The sequence below is a fragment of the Oreochromis aureus genome, linkage group 23 (assembly GCF_013358895.1).
Source record: "Oreochromis aureus strain Israel breed Guangdong linkage group 23, ZZ_aureus, whole genome shotgun sequence".
NCBI lineage: Eukaryota > Metazoa > Chordata > Actinopteri > Cichliformes > Cichlidae > Oreochromis > Oreochromis aureus.
This window is the reverse complement of record NC_052963.1, coordinates 4472507-4500265: the sequence shown is the minus strand read 5'-3', so window position 1 is coordinate 4500265 and position 27759 is coordinate 4472507. Positions and strand designations below refer to the sequence as shown.

The 27759-nt window shown below is 40.3% G+C and overlaps 1 protein-coding gene across 4 annotated transcripts in view; it reads left to right on the top strand.

The window, feature by feature from the left end:
* Positions 1–27759, top strand: part of kcnh7 (potassium channel, voltage gated eag related subfamily H, member 7) — a 73943-nt gene that overhangs the window by 25089 nt on the left and 21095 nt on the right. For all 4 annotated transcript variants that reach the window (XM_039606224.1, XM_031729029.2, XM_039606225.1 and 1 more), the window contains exons 4-6: positions 11167–11646; positions 13890–14104; positions 19178–19603. In XM_039606224.1, coding sequence (XP_039462158.1) covers positions 11167–11646; positions 13890–14104; positions 19178–19603 — 1121 coding nt within the window. The remainder of the gene's footprint in view (positions 1–11166; positions 11647–13889; positions 14105–19177; positions 19604–27759) is intronic.

Genomic DNA, 27759 nt, shown 5'->3' with positions numbered 1-27759 from the left:
TCTTTCACATCTGTCACATGGACAGGGCGCAAGTGGTGAACCTGCCAATCTTGGTGTTCTGTTGCAAATGCCAACGAGGCTTAGAGTGCTGGGCTCACTAGAAAATGCTGGGCCCTCTGGCCACCTCATGAAGTCTGTTTCTGATTGTTTGGTCAGACATTCACACCAGTGGCCTGCTGGAGGTGATTTCTTACGGCACTGCTCATCTTGTTTCTTCTTGCACAAAGGAGAAGATACCTTCTGCTCGATCCTTCTGCTAGTTTAGTGACCCTAGCCACTGGTGAAACAGTCATTAACATGTCAGTGGGCTAGAATTCATTTTTATTTATATAGCACCTCTATTAATTAATTAATCAATTAGTTAATTTCATTAGTGGAACAGCAGCATAAACTCATTAGCTAAAACTGCTACTTTATTGACCAGATCAATATTCCAGAAGTTAAGGTGACTTAATGCTATACTCCGGTGAAAAAAGATCCCATTCCTACAAGACTGCTCAAAGACGTTTGACCATTAATGCTTCAGTTTTATCCATCCATCCAATTTAAATGTAATTCATGTATCTTTATTATCAGGCTATGTACCACAAACTTTTAAGGTGGTGGTAATTAAACCATTATTTTAAAAAGTCCTTAATCGATCCTTAATTATAGACAGATTTCTAAACTTGCTGTTATTTTTAAAAGTTATGGAAATAGTAGTATTCAAACAGTTAGCTGATCATCTGCAAAGGAATGGTTAATCTGATGAGATTCAGTCAGGATTTAGAGTGTATAGCACAGAAATAGCACTAGTGAAAGTCAAATGATCTTGACAGTGGACTGGTTTCTGTGCTTGTCCTATTAGACCTCATTTAACACAGCTGACCACAGTATTTTACGACAGTGATTAAAATACACTAATGGTAGTAAAAGAACTGCATTGCAGTGGTTTGAATTATATCTATATATGCAAATTTGTAGATGTAAATCTACTAATTTTTAGATGGGACTATTCTTCACACACAAGTTAGTCACGGAGTTCCTCAAGGTTAAATACTGGGACCAATACTTTTTACATTATAAATGATTTGCTTAGGTAAAATTATTAGAAAAAACTGCATTCAGTTTAATTGCTCTGCAGATACCCAGCTGTACTTATCCAGGAAGCCAAATGATACAAGTCAACTTAATTCCAGGCATGGAGCCTGGATGAGCTCTCATTTCCTACTTCTAAATTCAGATAGTCACCAAATCAGACAACCTCCGTTTTAACCAGATAATTACTTTAAAGCGCATTACGTTGGCCTGCAGTAACACTGTGAAGGATCTTGTGGTATATTTTATGCCCTTCAGCATACACATTAAATAAATATGTATGACTGTCTCTATTAATTTCTGCAGTATTGCTGAAATTAGAAACATCCTGTTTCAGATTGATGCTAAAAAGCTAATATCAGGTCCCCTAAAAGCTCTCTGAAAAGCCTTCAGTTGATTCAGAATACTGCAGTGAGCATACTAACTGGGACTAAAAAGAGAGACTATATTTCTCCCATATTATGGTAAATGGTAAATGGCCTGTATTTATATAGCGCTTTACTAGTCCCTAAGGACGCCAAAGCGCTTTACATATCCAGTCATCCACCCATTCACACACACATTCACACACTGGTGATGGCAAGCTACATTGTAGCCACAGCCAACCTGGGGCGCACTGACAGAGGCGATAATTTTTGAGCAGTAAATGTCTGTTTTATATGAGCTCCCACCGAACTGCATGTTAACTCTCAATAATACTTATATCTACAGCTGTGAAAAGAAAATGACCTGTAATAACTTGGTTATTCTTTATTAGCTTCTTTCTGTTGACTCGCTGTTAAATTTTGAATTTAAACATGTCTTAAAGATGTCATAGTGTCTTATTATCCTAACAGAGCGCTTGCTGTCAGACTGCTGGCTTGCAATACTTGTACTTGTAATGCTTAGAGCTTGTAAAAGTAGAATAGGAGGCATACTCTTCAGCTATCAGGCCCCTCTACTAAGGAATCAGCTCTTATTTGGGAGACAGATACTCTCTCTACTTTTAAGGTGACTCAATTTAGCACAAATGCGTTGTGTCAGAAGAAATTTTGCCTGTTTCTTGATGTTATCAGCTACCAGTTTAAATTGTATGTCATGCAGACTGGAGTGTGAGGACCCAAATGCCAGATGCAAAGACAGTCAGACTGAAATAAACAAAAAGTGAGCAACTTGTTGAAAGCTAATGACACATTTGAATAAAAATAAAAAATAAAGTACAAAGAAAAAGGCAACTACTTGAAACCTAAACTTGAAAACAAACTAAGGCTTGGAAACAACAGAGTTAGGGAACAGTGGGAAGGATGAACAGCAGGGCATGGAGAACAGACTCAAGAACACGGCACGAACATATTAGACCAATCAGGGACCAAATGTAATATTTAAATAACTAGAAAGTTTAAAAGCTCATACACAGATGCAGAACCAAAACACTGTAATCATCTTAGTTATACTTTTATTTGGCTACTTCAGCATTTTAACACTTTATTCCCTTGTTGTCTATTTATTTCTTTGTACAATCTATATTCTTCATTATGTATTTCTTTGTCATTCCCTTTTCAGGTGCACTTATTTCTATTTTTCCAGACATGTGAAGCTAATCTTTGCATGTACTCGTGACTACTGCAAAATCACCTCTGGGGTACTTTTATCCCCATATTGACTGCTACATTTTCACTTCTTCTTTTTTTTTTTAATCTTGCAACTGTACTAGCAGCAGTAATCACGAGGGCGGCTGCTGAAATTCCCAGCTAGACGGCTCCTTTGGCATGTTGACACAAGCGTTTAACAGATACTGATGTGTTAGCCTGCTATCATTTCAAAGGTCTGGACCAATTATAGCTCAGGATGGCCTGATGAACTACTGGAGCAGTGCTGTGGATCCCTCAGCTTCCCAGAGCTGTCGGTGTAATAGTGTATAATGTCATTCCCCAGCTGTGCTCTTGAACGTGTTCTTGATGCCTTGTCTTTTTCAAAGTCCTTTACTTTCCCCATTTTCTGTATGTGACATATAAAGCAGCATCATGGAGACCAAAGGTCACCTCTAGATTACTGTAATTGAATGAGGACTCTAACAGACTGCCTTGCTTCATGTGGTGTGTGAATGCATGTTCTTTACATACAGTTCATATACATGTTTATGTATGATACTATGACAGTGCGCATGCTTAGGCTATAGTCAAGCTTTGTGTGTGTGTGTGTGTGTGTGGTGGTGGTGGTGGTGGTGGGGTGGGGGGTTGTGTTTGGCTGCTGTGCATGTTACTGATAAGGCCCTCCTATTTCACTTTTATAAGGCCCAGTCTGAACACTAGAGCAGTTCTCTGATAAAAGCAGGCCAGCTCGGTTTCCTATCTCAATATCTAAGTAAGTGCCCCCACAGATATAGTTCAGATTTGCTTATAGGGTCAAGGCCTGATGCTGGATAGGTTTCTTTGTGCTTTGCCACAGCAGGAATTACCAGAAAGTCATAGTCCTTTATTTTATTTTATCATATCTCTCTCTCCGCTAACTCTTGAAACCTGTGTCATGTTCACAAATTATGAATAATTTTGCAGATTTTATGATGAAAAAACTGCTAAATATGTAATTTAAGGCTGTGAGGCATACAGTGTTACTATTCTAATTAATAGCCTTACACTGCTTGTTACTGAGGAGATGATGCATGCATTGCGTTATCTAGACTCTATCTGGGGAATGCATTAGGCACTGCTTATCAATTGCCCTCTGTCAACCAGTGATGAGTCATACATTCTACAACCGTCTTGGATTGCGTTGATGTAGCTGAGAAGAGGCACTAACAGATCCACAAACTGCACACAGAAATGTGTGCAAAATGGTTTGTTTCACTAGGCTGTGTATTGTGTTTCCTATGAATTAATAAGTATTGTTGCAATAGTAGGGAATTCCTCCAGGACCAAGCATCACTTGGAAGATAAGAAGCAGAATAGTTGAAAATGTTGTCAGTTTATTGAGATCTGACACTATTAAAACCAGAACATTGAAAATAAAATTTGTGATAACTACAAATTTTACAGATGCAGTTCAAATTAAGTCTGCTGTGTGTGACAAATCTAAAAACTTATACAGGTCAAATAAGTATGTGTGTGCCAAAAAGTTTGTATTCTTTACATCACCATTGGAGCTTCTTGTACTTTTGAACCAGAGGCCTATTTTTTTAAATAGTTAGTAGGTTCAAAAGAGCAGAGATCAAAATTGAATGGTTAACATTATTAACTGAATGGTTAATAATTTGTAGTTTTTGTCTTATGGGTGACTGTAAATGCCCAGAATTTTAAAGGAATATTATTAAAATACAGGGAGTGCAGAATTATTAGGCAAGTTGTATTTTTGAGGAATAATTTTATTATTGAACAACAACCATGTTCTCAATGAACCCAAAAAACACATTAATATCAAAGCTGAATGTTTTTGGAAGTAGTTTTTAGTTTGTTTTTAGTTTTAGCTATTTTAAGGAGATATCTGTGTGTGCAGGTGACTATTACTGTGCATAATTATTAGGCAACTCAACAAAAAACAAATATATACCCATTTCAATTATTTATTTTTACCAGTGAAACCAATATAACATCTCCACATTCACAAATATACATTTCTGACATTCAAAAACAAAACAAAAACAAATCAGCGACCAATATAGCCACCTTTCTTTGCAAGGACACTCAAAAGCCTGCCATCCATGGATTCTGTCAGAGTTTTGATCTGTTCACCATCAACATTGCGTGCAGCAGCAACCACAGCCTCCCAGACACTGTTCAGAGAGGTGTACTGTTTTCCCTCCTTGTAAATCTCACATTTGATGATGGACCACAGGTTCTCAATGGGGTTCAGATCAGGTGAACAAGGAGGCCATGTCATTAGTTTTCTTCTTTTATACCCTTTCTTGCCAGCCACGCTGTGGAGTACTTGGACGGCGTGTGATGGAGCATTGTCCTGCATGAAAATCATGTTTTCTTGAAGGATGCAGACTTCTTCCTGTACCACTGCTTGAAGAAGGTGTCTTCCAGAAACTGGCAGTAGGACTGGGAGTTAAACTTGACTCCATCCTCAACCCAAAAAGGCCCCACAAGCTCATCTTTGATGATACCAGCCCAAACCAGTACTCCACCTCCACCTTGCTGGCGTCTGAGTCGGACTGGAGCTCTCTGCCCTTTACCAATCCAGCCACGGGCCCATCCATCTGGCCCATCAAGACTCACTCTCATTTCATCAGTCCATAAAACCTTAGAAAAATCAGTCTTGAGATATTTCTTGGCCCAGTCTTGACGTTTCAGCTTGTGTGTCTTGTTCAGTGATGGTCGTCTTTCAGCCTTTCTTACCTTGGCCATGTCTCTGAGTATTGCACACCTTGTGCTTTTGGGCACTCCAGTGATGTTGCAGCTCTGAAATATGGCCAAACTGGTGGCAAGTGGCATCTTGGCAGCTGCACGCTTGACTTTTCTCAGTTCATGGGCAGTTATTTTGCGCCTTGGTTTTCCACACGCTTCTTGCGACCCTGTTGACTATTTTGAATGAAACGCTTGATTGTTCGATGATCACGCTTCAGAAGCTTTGCAATTTTAAGACTGCCGCATCCCTCTGCAAGATATCTCACTATTTTTGACTTTTCTGAGCCTGTCAAGTCCTTCTTTTGACCCATTTTGCCAAAGGAAAGGAAGTTGCCTAATAATTATGCACACCTGATATAGGGTGTTGATGTCATTAGACCACACCCCTTCTCATTACAGAGATGCACATCACCTAATATGCTTAATTGGTAGTGGGCTTTCGAGCCTATACAGCTTGGAGTAAGACAACATGCATGAAGAGGATGATGTGGACAAAATACTCATTTGCCTAATAATTCTGCACTCCCTGTATATTAAAGGAATTGGAGAAGAACAACAGCTGTAGAAGAAAAGGTGCTTGCTGTTTACTAATGCTAACTGCTTTCAAAAACCAGTAGGCAGTAAGCGTAGTGATGACTGTAGTGATGTTTGGACCAGTTAGGATTGATCACTGTAGAGTGAGCTTTGATCGAAATTCTCTCAGACAACAAGAAAGAACTTTTAGCCAAACTACCATGATAGCAAATGGCAAGCCCCGATTACCACTGATGAATATATTGTGCTGTGTTACAAATAAAACCAGGTCTGAGAAGCTGATGGTTGCATCGGCTGCTAATGAAAGAAACAAAACAATTCGACAACGCAGTCAAACGTGGACATGCGCTTTGCTGCAGACTCCTCACTGTTTGTTGAGGATTTGTATAAACACATGCAGAGCTGATGAAGTCACACAGATAAAAGCTAAAAACAAACAAACAAGCAGATACTGTATTTAATTCCAAAATCAAGATTAAAGGTGTTTCATTTTGACATGAGTGCAGGTGGTGACGACATGCAGGGCGATTTGGAGAAGGTAGTGTGTGGATTTGGTGGCCTGGTGCTCTTCACTGCAGTGTACAAAAAGTCATTTGTTGTAACCCTGACAACCAAAACTATTATATTCATCTTCACAGAACCTGCGTAACACTTTGTAAGTTATAAGAGGAAGCAAGGCCTCACACAGTTTTGTTGTCTTTTAAGACTGTTGGTACCTTCATTCCTATAATGTGAGATTGTCTGCTTGTGATATATTAGAAGAATTAAGTAGCTCTAAAATTGTCTCACCTCTTAACTTACTTTGCCCAGGCCTATATCAGTTCTTCTTTTAAATATTCTGTCTATGCTAGACATCTCAAGTTGGAAAAATGATGCTGCTGAAAGGTTACAGTGGTTTCTACTTGTCTCCTTACTATCTCTACATTAGACACCAGATTTTCACGTTAAACAGTATTTATTTTGAGCTCTCCACTACAGCTCAGCATCTAATCTAACCACATGATGTGTTTATAATTGTAGGACAACAGGAGGTTCAGAATAAGTTTCAGGAAAAAACGAGCAAGGAATTGCAGATTCAGTGGATTGATGGCGCTACGTGTTGTCTTCAGCATTTAGTCGCACTATAGTTTTCTGCAACCAACCACACTGGCTTCTGTGCATTGGGGAATGTGGTGATGAGCCTAGGAAGTGAAGAGCAGCTGGGGGAAATTATTTATGAGCTATCTTTTTCCTCAGGAGGAAAGATTCATCAAATTCCTGTTGGGGAAATGGCTTTTCAGTTTATTCAGGATTAGCCTTCAGGGCTACTAAGACTCTGTCTTTCTTTCTTTGCTTTCAGTGTTTCCCTCTTTACTCGTTTTTCTATCCTTGTCTATGCAGTTTAAGTAATTCATCTACTTTATATCCGTAGCCAATTTAGAGTGACCAGTGAACATAACATATGCCTTTGGACTGTGGGAGGAACCCTGAGTACCCAGCGGAAGCCCACCCAAGGGGAACTTTCTTTCTGTGAAGTTTTGTACTGAACACTGACTTAAACTACATTGAATGCATTCTATAGTGTTTCTATTTCAATTTCAGCCAGGGACCTTTACTGATTATCATTCTCAGGTATATTTTCATACTCCGATGGCAACTGCCTGACTTAGAAAATAAATAAATAAAATAAAGCTCTTGACTATTAACTCAGGCTCATTGCAACCACACCCTAATTTCCTCAGTAATAAATAAGCAGAGAGCAAAGTTGGGACCCAGCAGAAATATAAATGTTATTAGAGCATGTGAGTAATAGTAGCGCTGTGCTTGAAGTCTAGGAAAACAACTCTTAAGATGAAAGAAATCTGCTTTCAAATCATTTAGCAAACACATTAACTGCTCTACTCTACAATTCTCTTTTTTATGTAATGTCAGCAAAAGCTCAAGAACAAAAGACAGAGACAAAAAGACACACCATTGTTTTTGTCCCGCTTTTACAACAGCATGGAGGGTTGTTGTTCTCTTTGTGCTTCTAACGTAATCTCTGAATGATGCTCACATTACAGCAAGACATTTCACTCCCCAACATGGGGATCTGAGGACCCAATTAATATTCAGTGCAAATATTACTGTCTGGTATCATAGCAACAAAGGCCACTGTATGTCCGCTGGTTGTGTAAAGCTGCCAGTGAGATTTTGCAGGGAGGGAACGAGAGGGGTGAAGAGGGAAGAGACGCATACAGTACATGCAGTAACAGCAGTCACAAAAGGGCAACATATCCATAAAACGTTTGGGTCTTTCTGTGCCACAATTAAATGTACATGCAATTTTCTCAGCACACGCTGACTGTGTGACTGAATTATGAACTAATTTAAAGATCTGTGGCATACATTGTCCACTTATACTCCATGCACAATAATTAGAGGCAAGTAATATTGTTCATTATTTTCGTAAGGTGTCACTTTTAGCAGTCAATGTTGGCCCTTAAAATTGTGAAATGTTTCACAATTGATTGTCTAACATGTTAGTATTGTAATAATACAGTTGTGTGATTAGAAAAAGAGAAGTGAGCTCTCACGAAACAGACTTTTGTTCACAATCGCTTTTCAAAGACGAGAATGCCGATTCAACCTGATTTCATCCTGATGAATATGAATGGCATCCCAGATTTGAGTTTCCAATCCAGCTCGGAATCTCAAATGAAATGCCAATGATCACTTCTGGCATCAGCTTCTGGCTCCAGACTTAATTTAAACACACCACACTGACCCAAACAGACATTGGCATTGTGTCTAAAATTAGTTTTTCTCTCCCCTCCCTGTCAGTCTCACCCAAGAAGAAGAAGAAGCAGCGAGGTAGATAAAGCGACGGGCTGCTCCCTGCTAAGACTCAATTATCAATTCTACTTTTCTGAACACATCCTTACCTTTTCCACTATTTGCATATGTCGGTATGTTCTATACAATGTAGCTGGCTGCAGAAAATATACAAAGGAGACATGATAATCTGGTGTGTTTACTGATTTTCACTGTGTCGCCATGGCAGTAAGACTTGTTTCTAAAGGCTGAGAGAGTATTGTGATATGGATGGCATATGTTCAGGTGACTTTGCAGTGCATACAGTATGTGTAAGTCTGAGCATCTGTCTCATGGTGTTTGCATATAGTGTACAACCCAAGTAAATGTGTGTGTGAATGGTGTGTGTCTTTGGGGTGGGGAGCGTTACAGTAAACTTATATTGTTATACTATCATCCCTCAGAACTGCTGTATGTGTCAATATAGTCATAAATATGACTTTTTATCATCTCCCCAGAAGCTATCAGTCACTCATTAACCTCCTAGGACCTGGCGTCCACATATGTGGACATCACATTTTTGGTTATTTAGACCAAAATACTGAATTTTGCTTTACAAGGGCCTGATACCCACTTACGGGGACATTATACTGCTACTGTTCTATCAAAATTTTAAATGAATATCCTCATATGTGGCTCTTATTTTTCTTAAAAACAAAAATAAGGTAAAAAAAAAATCTGGTAATTCTTTGTTTTTACATTCATCAGGCCCCAATGTGACCAAATATCAAAGAGAAATTAAAATTGCATGCTGTGGAAGAGTTCGGGTCTTAGGAGGTTAAAGCACTCTCTGTAATCTCCTATGAGACTGACTCTTCTATACCTAACACTATAGTATTTCCACAAATGTCCTCCCTTATGAATAATTGAAGGAAACTGAAGCCTGAACTTGTGCCTGAGGCAGAGCAGGCACTTGTGTTGATCTGCCAGGGTCTTTTTAAGAAAGCTGCACTGGTAGGCTTTTCAGTGATGCTGGCAAACAAATGCGAGGTATCACCAGGGATGTTGAAGAATGTAAGTACGTTTTCTTACAAACACACCGTGAAAACACACCGCAAGGTCACAGGGGATTGTGTCTCTCCCGGGTTCATTAAAATCCACTGTACTCTCTGTTTTTATGCTATTTGGGTGTGACTACAGTCAAATAGTCTTCACACTAATTGAGTGAATCAGTCACTGCCTGCCTCAGAATTTATGTTAAATGTGATATCAATTGTCCTCAGGCATTCCCTGCTTGACAGAAACAAATATATGCAAGAATATTTTTGTTCCAGTCCATTAATTGAAGCTAAAGGTTAGAGATAAGATTTGCAATAATACTCATATTTTCTGGGCTATTTTTGGCACTCCCTGAAGAAAAACTCAAATTATTTTACTTTACCTTTGATCAGGTGGATAATAGACATGATTGAATGGGCAGTCCCCATTCTGTCCATAGCTAGACTGGGTTTACCGCTTGCTCATTAATAAGAAAATGAAATGCCACACCCTGCTTACACCTTAAACACATCTCTTTTTTTTTTCTATGATGCGTTCATGGTGTAAATGTAAATAACGTTTTTGTCATGGCACTCAGCATCACGATTAAATTGAGTAAGGTTTTTTAAGTGTCAAGTCATTTCAAATGGATTTTTGCAACAGATATAATAAATATGTACACATTTGTACACTTGGCTAGCAGAAACAAATTGCTTCTGTGCAGCGTCTCACAAATAGTGTCTGCAAGCTAAATGTACAGTTGTTGTAAATATGCAACACTGAAAGATGGGTACTCAGCAAGTGAAATTTGATATGCTGGAAATTTAAATCTTATTTCGCTCGCTGGGCCCACATCCTCATTTGAGGTTTGACAGTGTTTTAGTAGATAAAGGTGAATGGCTTGGACATGAATTGAGCTACGGTTTGGGGAAGGCTTCGAAGGGGACTGGGGGTGGCTCCCGGGCCTGGTAGATCCCCATGTACTAAATAGAAGTGAAGAACTTAAAGAATTAAAAAGGGGAGGGAGGGTGGGGCACATAAATGAGAACGAACAGCTTGTAGAAATGGGGGAACATATATAGATGAGAACTGGAAGGAACGTGTTTGGAGGCGTGGTCCCGCTCCTGAAATTCAGGAACAAAATAAATTGAAGTACACCAATTTTGTATTTGAGAATAAAAGTTTTTCCCTCTTTAGGGTCTTTAACTTCAATATAAAGAACCTTGAGGTAACTGTTGTTGTCATTTGGCACTGTATAAAAACATGTGCTAATCAGAATTGAGACACTGTGTCAGTGTTGTTATTCTTATTCTTATTATAAAAAAATATTATCATGGGGGCATAAGTGTGGAACAATATAGGAGAAACACAGGCAGTGTGGCCACTTGTTCTTATTGCTTTTTCTCTCATTTTCTGTCAGGGAAAGGGAGATTCTTTCGTTTCCGTCTCCCAGCCTTACCTCTCCTGGGTATCAGCAAGCAGTCCCTGCCCCAGGAAGACCCTGATGCCGTCATGGTAGACTCTCCTCGATACAGTGACGGCTCAGTAGCAACACGTGACTACCAACTTCCCACCACTCGAGAGAGCTGCAGTCCCTCCTACGCCAACGACACCCGAGCCCTCATCGGCCCCAGCCACTGCTCAACCCCTGTGTCTGGGCCTTTGGACCACTCGTCACCTAAAGGCCCCTGGGACCGGATGTACCCGGACCAGGCCGTTGCCCAGACAAAAAACCAGAGCCAAGAGGACACGCTTATTGCAGCTCCGTCAATCCCAGGCCTTACTCCAACTGTCTCCAGAGAGAGTATGTGCAGTATTCGCAGGGCCTCTTCTGTACATGACATGGAAGGCTTTGGGTCCAACTCCAAGATGGTGTTCAGGGACCGGCATGCCAGTGAAGGTAAGAGTGTCCTTTTATACATTTTCAGACATGCATCAACAGTTGCTGAACTGTATATATGGTATTACTTAATGACCACTTTGTATTTATTTTAAATGTTTTAAACTGGTAAACAAAGTTTACATTAGTTTACATTAAACTGCAAAGTGCACAGCACTGGTTGATGATGTCTTCTTTATTGATTTGTTGAATTGATGTGATATAAGAAAAAAACAAATGTAATTGATATTTTATTTACTAATTAATTACTAAGACTAATCCCTGTGGTCCTAAAATAGCAGCTATGTGGTGTACTAGTGAATCCTCAGTAGATGGTCACATCTATAATCTGTGGTATTGATCTTCCACCTTTTGGTCCTCATTTGGTCGAGGATAGAAGTGACCCATACTGGTCCTGCTTCCTGCAGATCAATCAGTCTCCTCCCATTGCCTATAATTCCCATTTAGTAGATGTATCCCATCTAATACATCTAGTTCCCTATAATGCATTGTTCACAGGGACAGTAGCGGGTCGTTAACGGCAACCCCCATTTATCATCATAGAAACCCACAAATTCTTCTCTCACCTCCACTCCCCTTTTTCTGTCTTCTCCCCCACTCTGTTGCCACCTTCGCAGATAATGGTCGCAATATCAAAGGTAACTAATGGCAACCTGCTGCATTTTCAGATCGTGAATAGCGGCATGTCTAATGATACACGTGTACATGTCAAAGCCTGCTTGTTGCATGAGTTTTCCCACAAAAGGTTCGTGTTGTATGCAAATGCCTCAGCAGATGACTGTGTTTGTAAGCTCTTTGGCATTGAAAGACACTAAATGACTACACGACCTGCCTAAACCTAATCAGCCACTGTAAGTGCTCACTAAAAAGAAAACACAGTAACCTCTGCACATGCTTGCATGGAAGCAGCACGTTAAACTTCTCTCCTGCTTGTTGTTCATTGAAGAGGATAAATTGATGCTTAAGAAATGATGCCTCCTACTGTCTTTAAACTTTGCTTTCTTGTGTGCAACCTCTGGATCCTGTCTTTGTGAATGGAAAGAAACCTGTTTACATGCTTAATTGAACTGTTGCAGTGCTATGTTGAATGCATAGTACAGTACATATTCAACCAGGTTCTTTAAAAGTCATATGCTCTTTGTAATCAAATGGAATACACATTAATAGCAACATTAGCATCAAAGTCTGCCCTTTTTAATCCTCTAAAGGTTTACTGATAGCCCCTGTCAAGCTCTCTTTACTAGTAATGCCACATTATTGATATGTTTGTACATATCTTTCTTGTGTAAATGTAAATTTGTCTGTTATTGTCTAAATACTTACGCTAGTGTGTACTCCACACACATGGAGAGATGCCAAACTGCCTTTCACTGTTCTTGTAACAGTGACAATAAAAAGCTATTCTATTCTATTCTATTCTATTCTATTCTATTCTATTCTATGTTTGTACCCAAGACTACTGACCCAACGTTCCAAACACCCTTCCATAATCCCACTTTCTCCTTTACCTCCTATTTCTTCTCTCTCCTGGTTGGCTAGTATCTCGTTCCTGGATGGCTGGGGGTATGGCTTCAGCTTTTTTCTTTTCAGTTGTTTTTTATGACGGCTTTGATGTATCCTGACTGTGGCATGTATTGAAGCTGCGCATGCAATCTTTCATCCTCAACTGTCTGTTTCTCTGTCCTTGACTCTCAATCACTGTGCTTTGTGGGGTGGGCAGCGTATCCTTCCTCTGCTGGTTCACGCAGCTGAATTAGCAAACCTCTCGTTTACACTTTTCTCACTCTCATTGGGCCACATGTCAGTTTGTGTAGCGCTATCACACAGATCCGTTTTTAATATGATTGTGTTCTACTTACAAAGTGTTCACTGATCATACTACATAATTTTATCTATACAGTGAGTTCACCGCACTCGATTTGGCAAACTATGGGAACTTGCACTCTCTGATTGCACATTAAATCATTCTGTTTTTTCACCAACAGTGTTGTTCATTATGTTTTAATGAGAGGCTCTGAAAGGCTGTACAGTTTATATTTCAGTATCTTTTGTATTCTCAGTATTGTGTTGTGGTTGAAGTCACTCCAAAACTAGGAATCACTCCATGCTCACTACCCATGTCGCAACTACTCCCAAATAAACACTACTGACAGTGCATAACAGATCAACAACAGCCCAGCTATAAAACAAGATACGGCATCTTCTAATAATAACACGCACCCTCTGCCATGCTCTTTTTTCAGGACCACTCAGCCAAATCAAATCAAGCCTGCTCGGCTCAACTTCCGACTCCAACCTCAACAAGTACTCCACCATCAACAAGATTCCCCTGATCACGCTCAACTTCTCAGAGGCAAACAATGATAAGAAGTGCCCCTCCCCTCCATCCTCTGAGAAAACTATCATCGCCCCTAAAGTCAAAGATCGCACTCACAATGTCACAGACAAAGTCACACAGGTAAGGATATGAGTTAGTTTCAAGTTTGTGAATGGGGAGAAAAATTGAGGGCCTGTAATTTAGAATTACAGGCATAAAATGATCTGTTGGATCCTTAAAATGGTAATAATACTACCTGTGAGAAAAACCTGCAAACGCAACAAAAATGTTTTCATTGGATTTGCATCCTGTCAGCCTCATTTTTTTCACTTGTGTCTTGTGAGTTTCTATTCTTTCTATGTATTTATAGTCCTGTATTCCCATTGTTAGTTGACAGTCTGTCTGATTACGTATGTTCTCTGGCTGTGTTCATCCCCCTGCCTTTGATGCCAGTGCTTTTCCATTGTGTGGTTTTCAAATATTGCTCAGGCCAGTTTTAGTTTTTGGATTAACCTCTGTTAAACAGTGCTTGCTGTGTATTGGGTCATCTGAGGACTCATGAATTTGGTTCTTCAAACTGTTATGGACAGTGCAAAGGGAATAAAACAAACTACATCATTGTTTTCATTCTTGATGAAACAAGTAGTAATTTCAAGGTTTTTGCCTACATAAAATAAAAACAAATGTATCACCCACACAAACAGAGGCAGCACCCTTAGTCTGTATTTATTAGTAATGATTTTACTAATAAAGGTTGTGCAGACTGGAGAAGAGTGAGATATTAGAATTCTAATATAACGTTCATCATATTATCATTTATGATCATCACAAATCAGACTTGGACAGATTGAGCACTTTAACAGCAGATTGCATACATGCTCCCACATGCTCTCAGTCAGCATCAGGATGATTAACTGAAATTCAAGGGATCTGATATGTAAAGCAGTGGAGGTGTCTGTAACTCACGGTGGATAGCCAAGTGTACTCTTACAGCTGTCAGACAGCATCCAGAGCTCAGGCTGTATTTCTAAAGTTACGAACAGTGTAAGAGGTCATTCTCACCTTTCCTGCCAGGACTGAGAGGCATCACAAATGAGGCAGGAACTATGAGTTAATGTATTCCTAGGGGTAGGCCAGAGCTGCTTGAAACTACTGATTAGGTCTCAGTTTTGCATTTTGCCAATTAATGGTGTAACGGATAGAGGACACAGAAACTGACCCCTGTTTGCGATCAAAGCCAATTTCGGCTGCAGGCCTTACACTGACGCCAGAGGCAGAGAGAATGCAGACCACAGCACGGCACACTGTCCTCTCACACAAGTGCAAAGTCAGAGAGGGCTGCTTAATATGGTTTTAATTGACTAGGGTAACATGTGGTAGAATATAACACCTCAGAAGAGCTGCTGTATGAGAGTGGTCAAAGCATCAAGAAGCTTCATAATTCCTAGAATATAACTGTAAAGTATACTTTTCCTATCCTGTCACTTTCCTTTACAGTTTAGATTGGTAAGCAGGTTTCTGGACACCTGACTTTGACAACCAAGTGACAGAAGATGTCTTGAAAGCAACTTTGAACTCATCAGAGTTTATTTGAAGTTATAATTAAGGCATCTGAACAGATACACTCTCTGTTGGCCTTGGCCGCCTCACAGCTACTGCAGCCAAATGGAGGTTTCACCCAGGAAACTGATTAGCTAAGAAGGAAAGCAGACTTGCACCTCACAGGCTGTTTATTACATTTTGAACTTCTCAGTGCACGTGTGGCTCATCCCCATATGAGGCTCAAATGACTGCATCTTAGCAGTTTAAACTTCTTGCGGTTATCTGAGGTGGAATCTTGAGTCAAACAACAGTCTATGCACTTATAAATGATATCTCAGTGTGCACTGTGCAGACCAGAAAAACCAGAAGAGGGGAGGGCTAATGTTCATTTGTGCTTGAGACCGAGACAAACACAAAATGAGCTTTCCATTAACCAGCAAGAAACAGTTCATTGGCACCAAGTGCACATGGCTACTGTAAGCAGTTTAAATAATTAAGATGAGATCATTAATTTAGAAACAGATGTCTACAACACTTTCATCTAGAACTGTCACTCTGATAAATCAACCAACTTTCTCAGGATTACCAGCAGGTTGTGGGATCATGTGAGCGATCGCGCCACAATCATCCTCGGTACAGCAAGTGTCAGCTTTTCTTAACATTTATGCTTCTTCCTAACAGAAATCATTTTACAAGAATGGGAATCTAAGGTGTTATTTCAGAGTCAACAGTAATTAAACTCTGAGTTAAGACCATCACTTTAAGCATCCAGCTTTAATGAAAAGGCAGCTTGATGAATAATAGAGTGCATTCCCTTTGACTGTCCTTTGGTTTCTGGTCGATTTCAAAGGTTATCCCATATCAGAGGGTAAAAGCGTTTGACCCTCCTCATCACACAGAGGGATGGGTTTTCTAATAACCAATTCAATTATTAACACCAAACCACATTGTGCTATACGTCATCCTTCTGTTCTCCGGTCCTACCTCCCCAGTCACAATGGTTAGAATAGAGGGGTGACAGGGCACCGATAGAGGAGCAATGAAAAATATGATGAATGCCAAAATAAAGTCACTTAAGACCCTCCCTTCTTGTTTCATTCTCGTGCTCACTCACATACATCACAGCATAATTGTATCTTTGCCTTTGTAGTGCATGCAATTTACCTGCACACCCACCCACCAAACCTACCCCCTCTGCCATAATCAGCAGTGAAAATGAGAATTTGTAGCTATTGAAGTGTTGAACACTTATGAATAGCTGTACCCCTGCCTGCACCTATAATTACCTCCAAGTCACTGAGACTCTTATCCGAAAAGTCCCATGACGCTGCTTTAATATTCATGTTAAAAGCTATTAGGTTCTGCAGTATATGGTGACTGCAATAACAGAGATAATTATGTTGACATTCAGGCTTGCCGGAATGGATTATACCTCCAGTCTTGATGATACATTTTGACATTTATGCATGCTCTTATTTTTCTATATGCAGTTGATGCATCGTCATTTTATTTTGGTTTGATATGTTCAGTTTCTGTTCTTATAAACAATATTCTTATCTTATAAATAATCATAATAAAAGGTATCACTCCCTCAACTGAAGCTTCAATTTTAAGAGTTTCTGTAAGCTTACAGGCACTGGAGAAGCATTTATTTATTGCAAATCATGCCTAAAGTAATGTGCAAGATGTTCTTGTGCAGGTAATGGTGAAGTGCATTACATCTGCATCTATATGATGCATAGCTGCATTATTCACACAGCGATAAATCTGTACTTTTGAATTTTACTTGACCTAATCAAAAGAAAATATACATTTTGTATATTCCAAGGCTTTACGTATAAGGGCATTATTTAAAAAGTCCTTATCAGGTCTTAAAATTTCAGATGAACAATTGATGACTTATTACATGTTGTCTTTATGATATCAAAGCCAAAATAAAACTAAGTACACCCCATGATTCAGTATCTTGTAGAACCACCTTTAGCAGCAGTTACCTGTTTACAGCATTACTTTAGTTCAACGAGGTTTGTGGCCATTTGTTTTCCATGTGCTCGTTAACTGATGTAGCCTTTAACCTTCATTTAAACATACTCCAGTATTCCTTATCTCATCTTATCCTAAATTATCTTTCATAAAATATGGCATGTCATTGCTAGGATGTTGTCACTTACAGTCTAATTTCTTGGTACTCTCCCACAGATGCTGGATAATCAGGAGTTTTGTTTTGCTTTTTTCGTGTGGGGTTGACAGATCACATGCACCTTCATCTGTTTTTTTCTTTTTCTCGTAGCCTGTTTGTCTTTTTCATAGCAAATTTGATTTTAAAATTAGTTCAAAAACTAAACTTTTTTAAAACTTGAGCCACAGTGATAGTGAAGATATTCCTCCTGTCATCCAAGAGGCTTCTTCAGTTCTAAAACAACTGATGGAGAGTCCTAGGAAATTAACCCTTAACCCTCAGACCAGGGGTAGGCAACTCCAGGCCTCAAGGGCATCCTGCAGGTTTTAGATATCACCCTGGGTCAACACACCTGAATCAAACGACTAGTTCATTACCAGGCCTCTAGACAACTTCAAGACATGTTGAGGAGGTCATTTAGCCATTTAAATTAGCTGTGTTGGCTCAAGGACACATCTATAACCTGCAGGACACCAGCCCTCAAGGCCTGGAGTTGCCTACCCTTGCTGTAGACCAACGCCTTGGGGGTGGTGCTGAGGGTCAATGACCCGCTATTAATGATGTGGGTTATCACATGAACCAAGATGTGAAAAAAGGCGGGTCATTACCCCCTCCAGAACAAAGGTGTGAAACCTCTAACATTACAAGACATTACCCGACCTCACCGTCATATGAGCTGTAGAGGTCACCTCAATGATGGTTTTTCACAGTGGACGTAGAAGGCCTCCTTTACTCCAAACTGTCTTTCTTCTCAGTCCAAACTGTGGACATTGTGTACTATAATTTTTCGCACACTGCTTCTTCATTTTAGCTTAATAATTGTTCATCTGACTTTATATTTACCTTACTTTAAGAGCTGCTAAGGACAAGGTGATTTTTAATATGTTCTGATATTTAAAACTAAAAGAATGTGTGCTTTCTTACCACCATGACTGTATGCAATTCCACTTGCTAGCATGTCCAGCAATGTAAGAGAGCGGACATGCAAACGCTTAGAGTAAATATTTTCAAGTTTTATTGTATTTAACTAAATTTCTCAAACAACAGGGCATATTTAAGATTGTTAAGTGCATGCAGTTCTTAGATTTGTTCCACCTTCACAAAGTAGAGACTCAAAGTAGCAAATAATGAGAAGTTCTGACTCTTAATCAAAAACAATGCTCATTCTGTATTTCCTGTGATGCAAATCTTCTTACAGACACTTTAAAATGTCCATATCGTTAAAATTCTAATCCTTTCGTTGAACCCTCACTCTGAAAATATTGCTGATGGTGTCGTAAAACAGAAATAGAAATAGAAGGCTTCTCCCAGACACTGCAAAGGCAATCAGTGAAGTCCTCAATAAAAACAAATTTGCAAAGAATCTGCAAGAAAAAGCACCGTATTACACTTTTATTTCCCAAAATGTGTGTGTATTTGAACACAGAGCAGATAGCAAATGTTAATGCCAGTAAAATGTTAAAAGTTAATCAGTTCTCTTTGTTTTTCACTAGGTTCTTTCTCTGGGTGCCGACGTGCTTCCTGAATACAAACTCCAGACACCACGGATGGATAAGTGGACCATTCTTCACTACAGTCCATTCAAAGCAGTTTGGGACTGGCTGATCCTGCTGCTGGTCATCTACACGGCCATTTTCACCCCCTACTCTGCTGCCTTCCTCCTCAATGACATTGAGGAGCAGAGGAGACGGGAGTGCGGCTATTCCTGCTCGCCCCTCAATGTGGTTGATCTGATAGTTGACATTATGTTTATAGTGGACATACTTATAAATTTTAGGACGACTTACGTCAACACCAATGAGGAGGTGGTCAGCCACCCAGCCAAGATCGCCATCCACTACTTTAAAGGCTGGTTCCTCATAGACATGGTGGCTGCCATCCCTTTTGACTTGCTCATCTTTGGCTCAGGATCTGACGAGGTGAGGATTTATTTAGTTTATCAGTTAAATATCAACCAGGCAGAGTTGGAGATGATGACAGTGATGACCGAGAATCTGACTGCCTTTACGAGAAAAGCACTTGAACTCGCAGAATAAATCACAACTCACTCTAAAGTAGGGCTGTGCGATATGACCAAAATCTCATGTCCCGATATAAGACATCATCCCGACAACGATGTATATCAGAAAAATTTTACATTTTCTATAAATTCTGTGAAGTTTTGAAGTGTTTTCAGCTGGGTGTCGTGTAACTGGAGTCGAGTGTTACATACGTTGAAACGGCCGCAATTTTCTTTGTGAGTATTTATTACACGGTGTGCTGCGGGGAAAAGCCTGTTCTAATGTTTATTTTTTAGCACCTGGTGTCTATTTTAAGCTTATTGTCCGTATCACTATTTCACGTGATTCAGTTTATTTTGAAAAATCTCAACTGGATCTTCAACTTTATTGTGAAAGGTTTATGTGGAAAATAAACAAGCGGACGGCGGAGCCACACGATGGTTTTACCGTCGTTGTTGCTAACTACAACGGTAAAACCATAAAAACAGTCGCTTGTCGCTAGTGTGGTTGTATTAAATATAAGAGAAATTGAGAACTTTAAGAAATTCCACAGTGACCATCAAAACGATAAAAAATATAGCCGTAAACAGTATATTTTGCGACACCACGAAACAAACGATAGCGCAATATGAAACGATAGACGTATTCATATCATCATCCGATATATATCGTTATATCGAACAGCCCTACTCTAAAAGTCTTTTAGAACACGAGATAACATTGGTGGGTTCATCCAACCCTATTTGTGTCCTCTCCCAGTCTCCAACCAGGGATCTTTCACCTGTTAGGCTAATGTGTTAACCACTACACACTATGGTCACTAGTATTTAAGCATGATAGCAAGCAAGCATTAAAGCCAGTCATAAGATGGATTATGTAGGTCATGCAACGGTGGTAAAGAAAATGTCTGAACTGATCCCAGTTCATCTTGAGGTGAATGTCGTTCAGGTGATTGAGGTCATTACAGTTCAGCAGGAACAATAGAATGTATGGTCCTTCTTCTTCTTCCCTTTAGGGGTCGCCACAGCAGCTCACTGGCTTTCATCTTACCCTATCCCTAGTATCCTCCTATTTCATACAACCCTCTGCATATCCTTCAATATATCCATGAGTCTGTCTCTCTGATTTCACTCATTTCTAACTTCTTCTACTGACTTTCATTCCTCTTCTCTCCAGAGCATACCTCTCCCTGTCACGTTTCCTCTAGATCCACAAAGACAGTGCAACTCCTTCTGATCTTCTCCAGGCTTTTCCATCAATACTTTCGAAGCAAACATCACGTCTGTTGTGCCTAACCTTAACCCCATCTCAACATGAACCCATACACATTACACATTGATCATCGCCTCTCTTCTTAACCTAGCTTCAACAACTCTTTCTCATTGCTTCATGACTCATCAGCTTTATCCATCTGTAGTTCTTACATCACCCTTGTTCTTGTAAATCGGTACCAGTACACTCTACAAGATTGTATTAAATGCTCTAGTTAAACAGTTCATTGCCCCACAAATACAGGGAGTGCAGAATTATTAGGCAAGTTGTATTTTTGAGGAATAATTTTATTATTGAACAACAACCATGTTCTCAATGAACCCAAAAAACACATTAATATCAAAGCTGAATGTTTTTGGAAGTAGTTTTTAGTTTTAGCTATTTTAAGGAGATATCTGTGTGTGCAGGTGACTATTACTGTGCATAATTATTAGGCAACTTAACAAAAAACAAATATATACCCATTTCAATTATTTATTTTTACCAGTGAAACCAATATAACATCTCCACATTCACAAATATACATTTCTGACATTCAAAAACAAAACAAAACAAATCAGCGACCAATATAGCCACCTTTCTTTGCAAGGACACTCAAAAGCCTGCCATCCATGGATTCTGTCAGTGTTTTGATCTGTTCACCATCAACATTGCGTGCAGCAGCAACCACAGCCTCCCAGACACTGTTCAGAGAGGTGTACTGTTTTCCCTCCTTGTAAATCTCACATTTGATGATGGACCACAGGTTCTCAATGGGGTTCAGATCAGGTGAACAAGGAGGCCATGTCATTAGTTTTTCTTCTTTTATACCCTTTCTTGCCAGCCACGCTGTGGAGTACTTGGACGCGTGTGATGGAGCATTGTCCTGCATGAAAATCATGTTTTTCTTGAAGGATGCAGACTTCTTCCTGTACCACTGCTTGAAGAAGGTGTCTTCCAGAAACTGGCAGTAGGACTGGGAGTTGAACTTGACTCCATCCTCAACCCAAAAAGGCCCCACAAGCTCATCTTTGATGATACCAGCCCAAACCAGTACTCCACCTCCACCTTGCTGGCGTCTGAGTCGGACTGGAGCTCTGCCCTTTACCAATCCAGCCACGGGCCCATCCATCTGGCCCATCAAGACTCACTCTCATTTCATCAGTCCATAAAACCTTAGAAAAATCAGTCTTGAGATATTTCTTGGCCCAGTCTTGACGTTTCAGCTTGTGTGTCTTGTTCAGTGGTGGTCGTCTTTCAGCCTTTCTTACCTTGGCCATGTCTCTGAGTATTGCACACCTTGTGCTTTTGGGCACTCCAGTGATGTTGCAGCTCTGAAATATGGCCAAACTGGTGGCAAGTGGCATCTTGGCAGCTGCACGCTTGACTTTTCTCAGTTCATGGGCAGTTATTTGCGCCTTGGTTTTTCCACACGCTTCTTGCGACCCTGTTGACTATTTTGAATGAAACGCTTGATTGTTCGATGATCACGCTTCAGAAGCTTTGCAATTTTAAGACTGCCGCATTCCTCTGCAAGATATCTCACTATTTTTGACTTTTCTGAGCCTGTCAAGTCCTTCTTTTGACCCATTTTGCCAAAGGAAAGGAAGTTGCCTAATAATTATGCACACCTGATATAGGGTGTTGATGTCATTAGACCACACCCCTTCTCATTACAGAGATGCACATCACCTAATATGCTTAATTGGTAGTGGGCTTTCGAGCCTATACAGCTTGGAGTAAGACAACATGCATGAAGAGGATGATGTGGACAAAATACTCATTTGCCTAATAATTCTGCACTCCCTGTATGTTATCTGGACTAGCTGCCTTTATGCTCTTTAACCTGCTCATAGTTTCTCTCTCATTTCCTCCTTACTAATCCTCTGCACTTCCAGATTCACTAACTTTCCTCCAACTTCCTCACCTACTCATTTTCATTATTCAGCAGCTTCTTAAAGTACTCCGTCCATCTCTCAACACACACTCTTCCAATTCAATTCAATTCATTTCAGTACAATAATATTTATACAGCGCCAAATCACAACAACAGTCGCCTCAATGCGCTTTATATTGTCAGGTAGACCCTACAACAGGGGTCGGCAACCCTAGGCACGGGTTAACTGATGGCACGCACGACCATAGCTGGACTAGCCATCGGGCATACCGGGCATTTGCTCGGTGGCCCGATGATTTTTTTTTTTTTTTTTTTTTTGGTGGTGGACTGGCCAGACGCTGGTCGGTGTGTAAAAATAACTCAGTTGTTTGGTGTTGGCCATGGCGTAGCTTCCACAGATTCAGTAAAATTAACAAGTGGTGGAGGCCAGCAGGTGGATGAGGGAAGGGGAGGCAGGAGGAGAGACCCGAGGCAGCCGCCGGTCGGAGCGTCAGGTGAACTAAACTTCAGGTAAGAAGTTATGACCTGCAGTCTATCTGGGTGTTTATTTTCGTTGTGCTGACTTTTTACAGTCAGTTACAATAACTCGTACTGCGTGCTAGCTAGCATGACGGAGTTTCTATACAGCTATAAACTGCTATGATTTTATTGATAGTGAACTTTATTTTATTCATAAGGTTAGTTAGTAGAGTTGCCAACCGTCCTGTACAAACGGAATCGTCCCGCATTCAGAGAAATTATTACGCGTTTCGTGTTGAGCTGAGAAGGAACACAGTTTGTCCCGTACTTCAGCCAGGATGGAAAAAGACACAAAGCTGGAGTTATTGTGTCTTTGCTGCACAGCTTCCTCTTCTTCTCTCATTCTCCCCCCCTCCCTCTCCTGTTGCTACTTCAAACATGAAACTGATCAATGATCAGCTGATCAGCTTTTCTCTCTTGTTTGTTTATCGCTCACTTTGCGCCAGAAAGAGGAAACCGCCGGATGTCGCACTAAACAACAGCAGCACGTTTAAGCTTGGTCAGCTCTTGTTAGAATTTATTTAATATTAATTTCTAGTATCAGCTGATGTTTTCTGGAGCCACAGCTGTAAAAGCTGCTGGTCATGATATGGGTTTGTATATCTGGTGAAAGGGAAACATGAAGATGAAACCAGCAGTGGCGTGTCTAGAAAATTTTTGTTGGGGGGGCCAGGTAGGGGCACAGATTTGGAGAAGGGTGGCAGATGTAATTTGCAGATAATGTTAAAAAAAAAATTCTACCAACTGTTAACCATAATTCAATAACCCTATAAACCTAATAACCGAATGCGCTTTTAACTCTTATTAGAATGAGGTTTTAACCACTACGGTGCAAAGTTTTTAGATACTGCGCTGATGAAGTAGAAAAGATACAATCAGTGCTTTGTCAGTGTTTATTCAGCAATCAAGGACAGCAATATTTGCATAGTATTTTTACTGACATATAGTGCACATATGTTTTGGGCAAAAACATTTTTGAATATTAAAATACAAACATTTTTAACATACAATTGCCAAATTAGCCAATGCAAAACTTTATCTGCCTATTAAAAAAAAGAAGATAATCTTCTCACAAACTGGTGTTTGATTTTGAAACAGGAAAAAGTGGGGAAACAAATGAAAAGACTAACATTTGAATGAAACCTGAAAGCAAGTAAATACTTTCTATGCTGCCTTATGGTAAACTTTGGTAATACTGATGTATAAAGAACAACACTGGCTGATGATGAAATACAGTCAGCTGGCATGGTGACACTGCCAGTATTAACCTGCAGGGCTGGACTGGGACAAAAAATTGGGCATTTTGACCAGAGACCGGCCCACCAGGTATTAAAGCCGTAAAGCCTTTGAATGAAAACAAACGCTGTTGTGACAGTGATGTACACTGTCTTGTTGGTATATGTATGATTTCTATACATTTTACGTCAGATAAAAACTTTGTTCGCAAGATTCAGATAATTATTTAATAAAAGCTAGATATTTTAAATGAGAATAAGTAAGAAAAGTATTTCCTTGTCCCCCCTTTCCTGTTAATGCCCTACCTGGCCCCTGGCATAACTTTGCTAGACCCGCCCCTGCACAGTTACCAGCTGTCAGCTACATAGAAAAGGATCCTGGTGTTATTTGTCTCTCAGAAACAGTTCATAACTTCCCTTCAACTCATTCATGTCACCTAAAAGGTAAACCTGTTTCTCAATCACCTGTTCAGCTCTGATGATTCAGTAAGGACATCTCCTGGTTTCATCTTCATGTTTCCCTCTCACCACATATCCAAACCGATATCATGACCAGCAGCTTTTACAGCTGTGGCTCCAGCAAACATCAGCTGATACTAGAAATTATTATTAAATAAATTCTAACAACAGCTGATCAAGCTTAAAGGTGCTGCTGTTATTTAACGCGACATCCGCTGGTTTCCTCTTTCTGGCGCAAAGTGGGCGATAAACAAACAAGAGAGAAAAGCCGATCAGCTGATCATTGATCAGTTTCATGATTGAAGTAGCAACAGGAGAGGGAGGAGAGAGAATGAGAGAAGAAGAGGCAGCTGTGCAGCAAAGACACAGAATAACTCCAGCTTTGTGTCTTTTTTTCATTCTAGCTGAAGTCCGGGACAAACTGCGTCTCTTCTCAACTCAATACGAAACGTGTAATATTTTCTCTGAATGAGGGACCATTCCATTTTTAAGGAGCCGTTGGCAACTCTACAAACTAACCTTATGAATAAAATAAAGTTCACTATCAGTAACATCACAGCACCCGCCCAGCTGTATAGAAACTCCATCATGCTAGCTAGCACAGTACGAGTTATTGTAACTGACTGTAAAAAGTCAGCACAACGAAAATAAACTCCACCTAAATTTGGTTTATATCTGACCCAGATAGACTGCAGGTCATAACTTCTTACCTGAAGTTCAGTTCACCTGACACTCGGACTGGCGGCTGCCTCGGGTCTCTCCTCCTCCTGCCTACCCTTCCCTCATCCACCTGCTAGCCGCCGTGGAAGCTCCGCCATGCTCGATGCCCAGTCCAGCTATGTTAAACTGTTAATCTTTCGCCGAAAAACTGTTTTCTGTGGTGCTGTCTTTCGTGCTTGGCTCTCCTACCTTTGCTAACATGATGCTCATAGCCCAGAAGCCGATGCTGCATTCACGTACACTCGGATATCTGAGCTTCACTGTGAAAACATAATCGTACATTTGATATTTCATTGGATTTTATTGTTTTGGCTTCGGGGTGGCACCTGGGGTGGCCAGTCTGGTTGGGGGGGTGGCCTGTGCCCCCCCAGGCCACCCCGCTGGACACGCCACAGGAAACCAGGAGATGTCCTTACTGAATCATCAGAGCTGAACAGGTGATGGAGAAACAGGTTTACCTTTTAGGTGACATGAATGAGTTGAAGGGAAGTTATGAACTGTTTCTGAGAGACAAATAACACCAGGATCCTTTTCTAAGTAGCTGACAGCTGGTAACTGTGCAGGGGCGGGTCTAGGAAAGTTTTGCCAGGGGGCCAGGTAGGGCATTAACAGGGAAAGGGGGGCACAAAGAAATACTTTCTTATTCTCATTTAAAATGTTTGGCTGTTATTAAATAATTATCTGAAGCTTACAACCAAAGTTTTTATCTGACGTAAAATGAATAGAAATCATACATTTACCAACAAGACAGTGTACATCACTGTCACAACAGCGTTTGTTTTCATTCAAAGGCTTTACGGCTTTAATATCTGGGGGCCGGTCTTTAGTCAAAATGCATCCATAGACTCGAGACACAATGCATTTTTGGGACTTTCAGGTGTATGGACCAATGTTTTATTTTCTGATCAAACCAGAAATCTTTAATGAGCAGCTAGATTTGTCTCACATTAACTGGCTGAGTTAATGCCAGTTAATGCGACATCGAAGCAGCTGAAATCCACAGCTGTGCATGTTCATGGAGCTTGCATTGTCACCTGGGGGGGTTCATTTTTACCTGAAATAGCTTTGTGATACCTAAATTGAAAAGAATTTTTTTTTTTACACCGTGAAGCTGCTGAGCATCAGTCCTGCCTTAGTTACCCCTGTGTCATCAGGCTACACTTTGGGCAGTATTTTTTTTCTGAGATGTTATCTTGAACGCTTAGACTCCCAAACCAATCTGACACTTCGTTTTCGCATCTGCTTCCCTCCGCTCTCTTTTCATCAGAGACAGACTCTATGGCCCCAGGCCATCCAAATCTTTTAAAAAGGTCTGTGCCTGCCCAACAGCTCTGCTTGCAAGCAACTGCACATCTGAGGGAGATGGCATAGCAAGCTCCCGCTGCTGAGAACGTGTGATTTACAGAGTGACATAGCACGTGAGCAGCAGAGGACATAATTACTAGCATGAAAATATACAAAAAAAAATCTGTGTAAATGAAACATTTTTTAATTATTTGCACTCCAAAATAATATTACATACATCAAGGTTCATTTAATATTTAATAGTAAGAAAACATTTTTAAAGGAAATACAATATTCCAATCCTTTACTGCCCTAAACACATCAAGCTGCATTTCCCTTGTTTCTGGAGCAGGTCTGATTCCCAGCCCTTCCTTACATTTTCAAATCAATCCAGGAGCAAATCTGGCAATGCAGTCCACTGCAATGTGTGAAAATTCCAGGTTACACGATACGCGAAGCAATACCTTCACAAATGCACATAAAATCAGGATATATCCAGGATTAAGGTGTGTATTAAGAGCAAGGTCCTGATCTGATGTCAGCCTACTGGTTTGCCAAGTCTTTATTTACCATTAGGTGTGTGTTTCTTTGAGGAAGTACATGGCTAGAGGCCACCAGTGAGTGGCGGGCAAGGAAAAAAGAGCAGACAGCTGAGCGACACCACAGCACAACATACGTCCTCATCATACAGCCAAATGACTTGTGCAGTG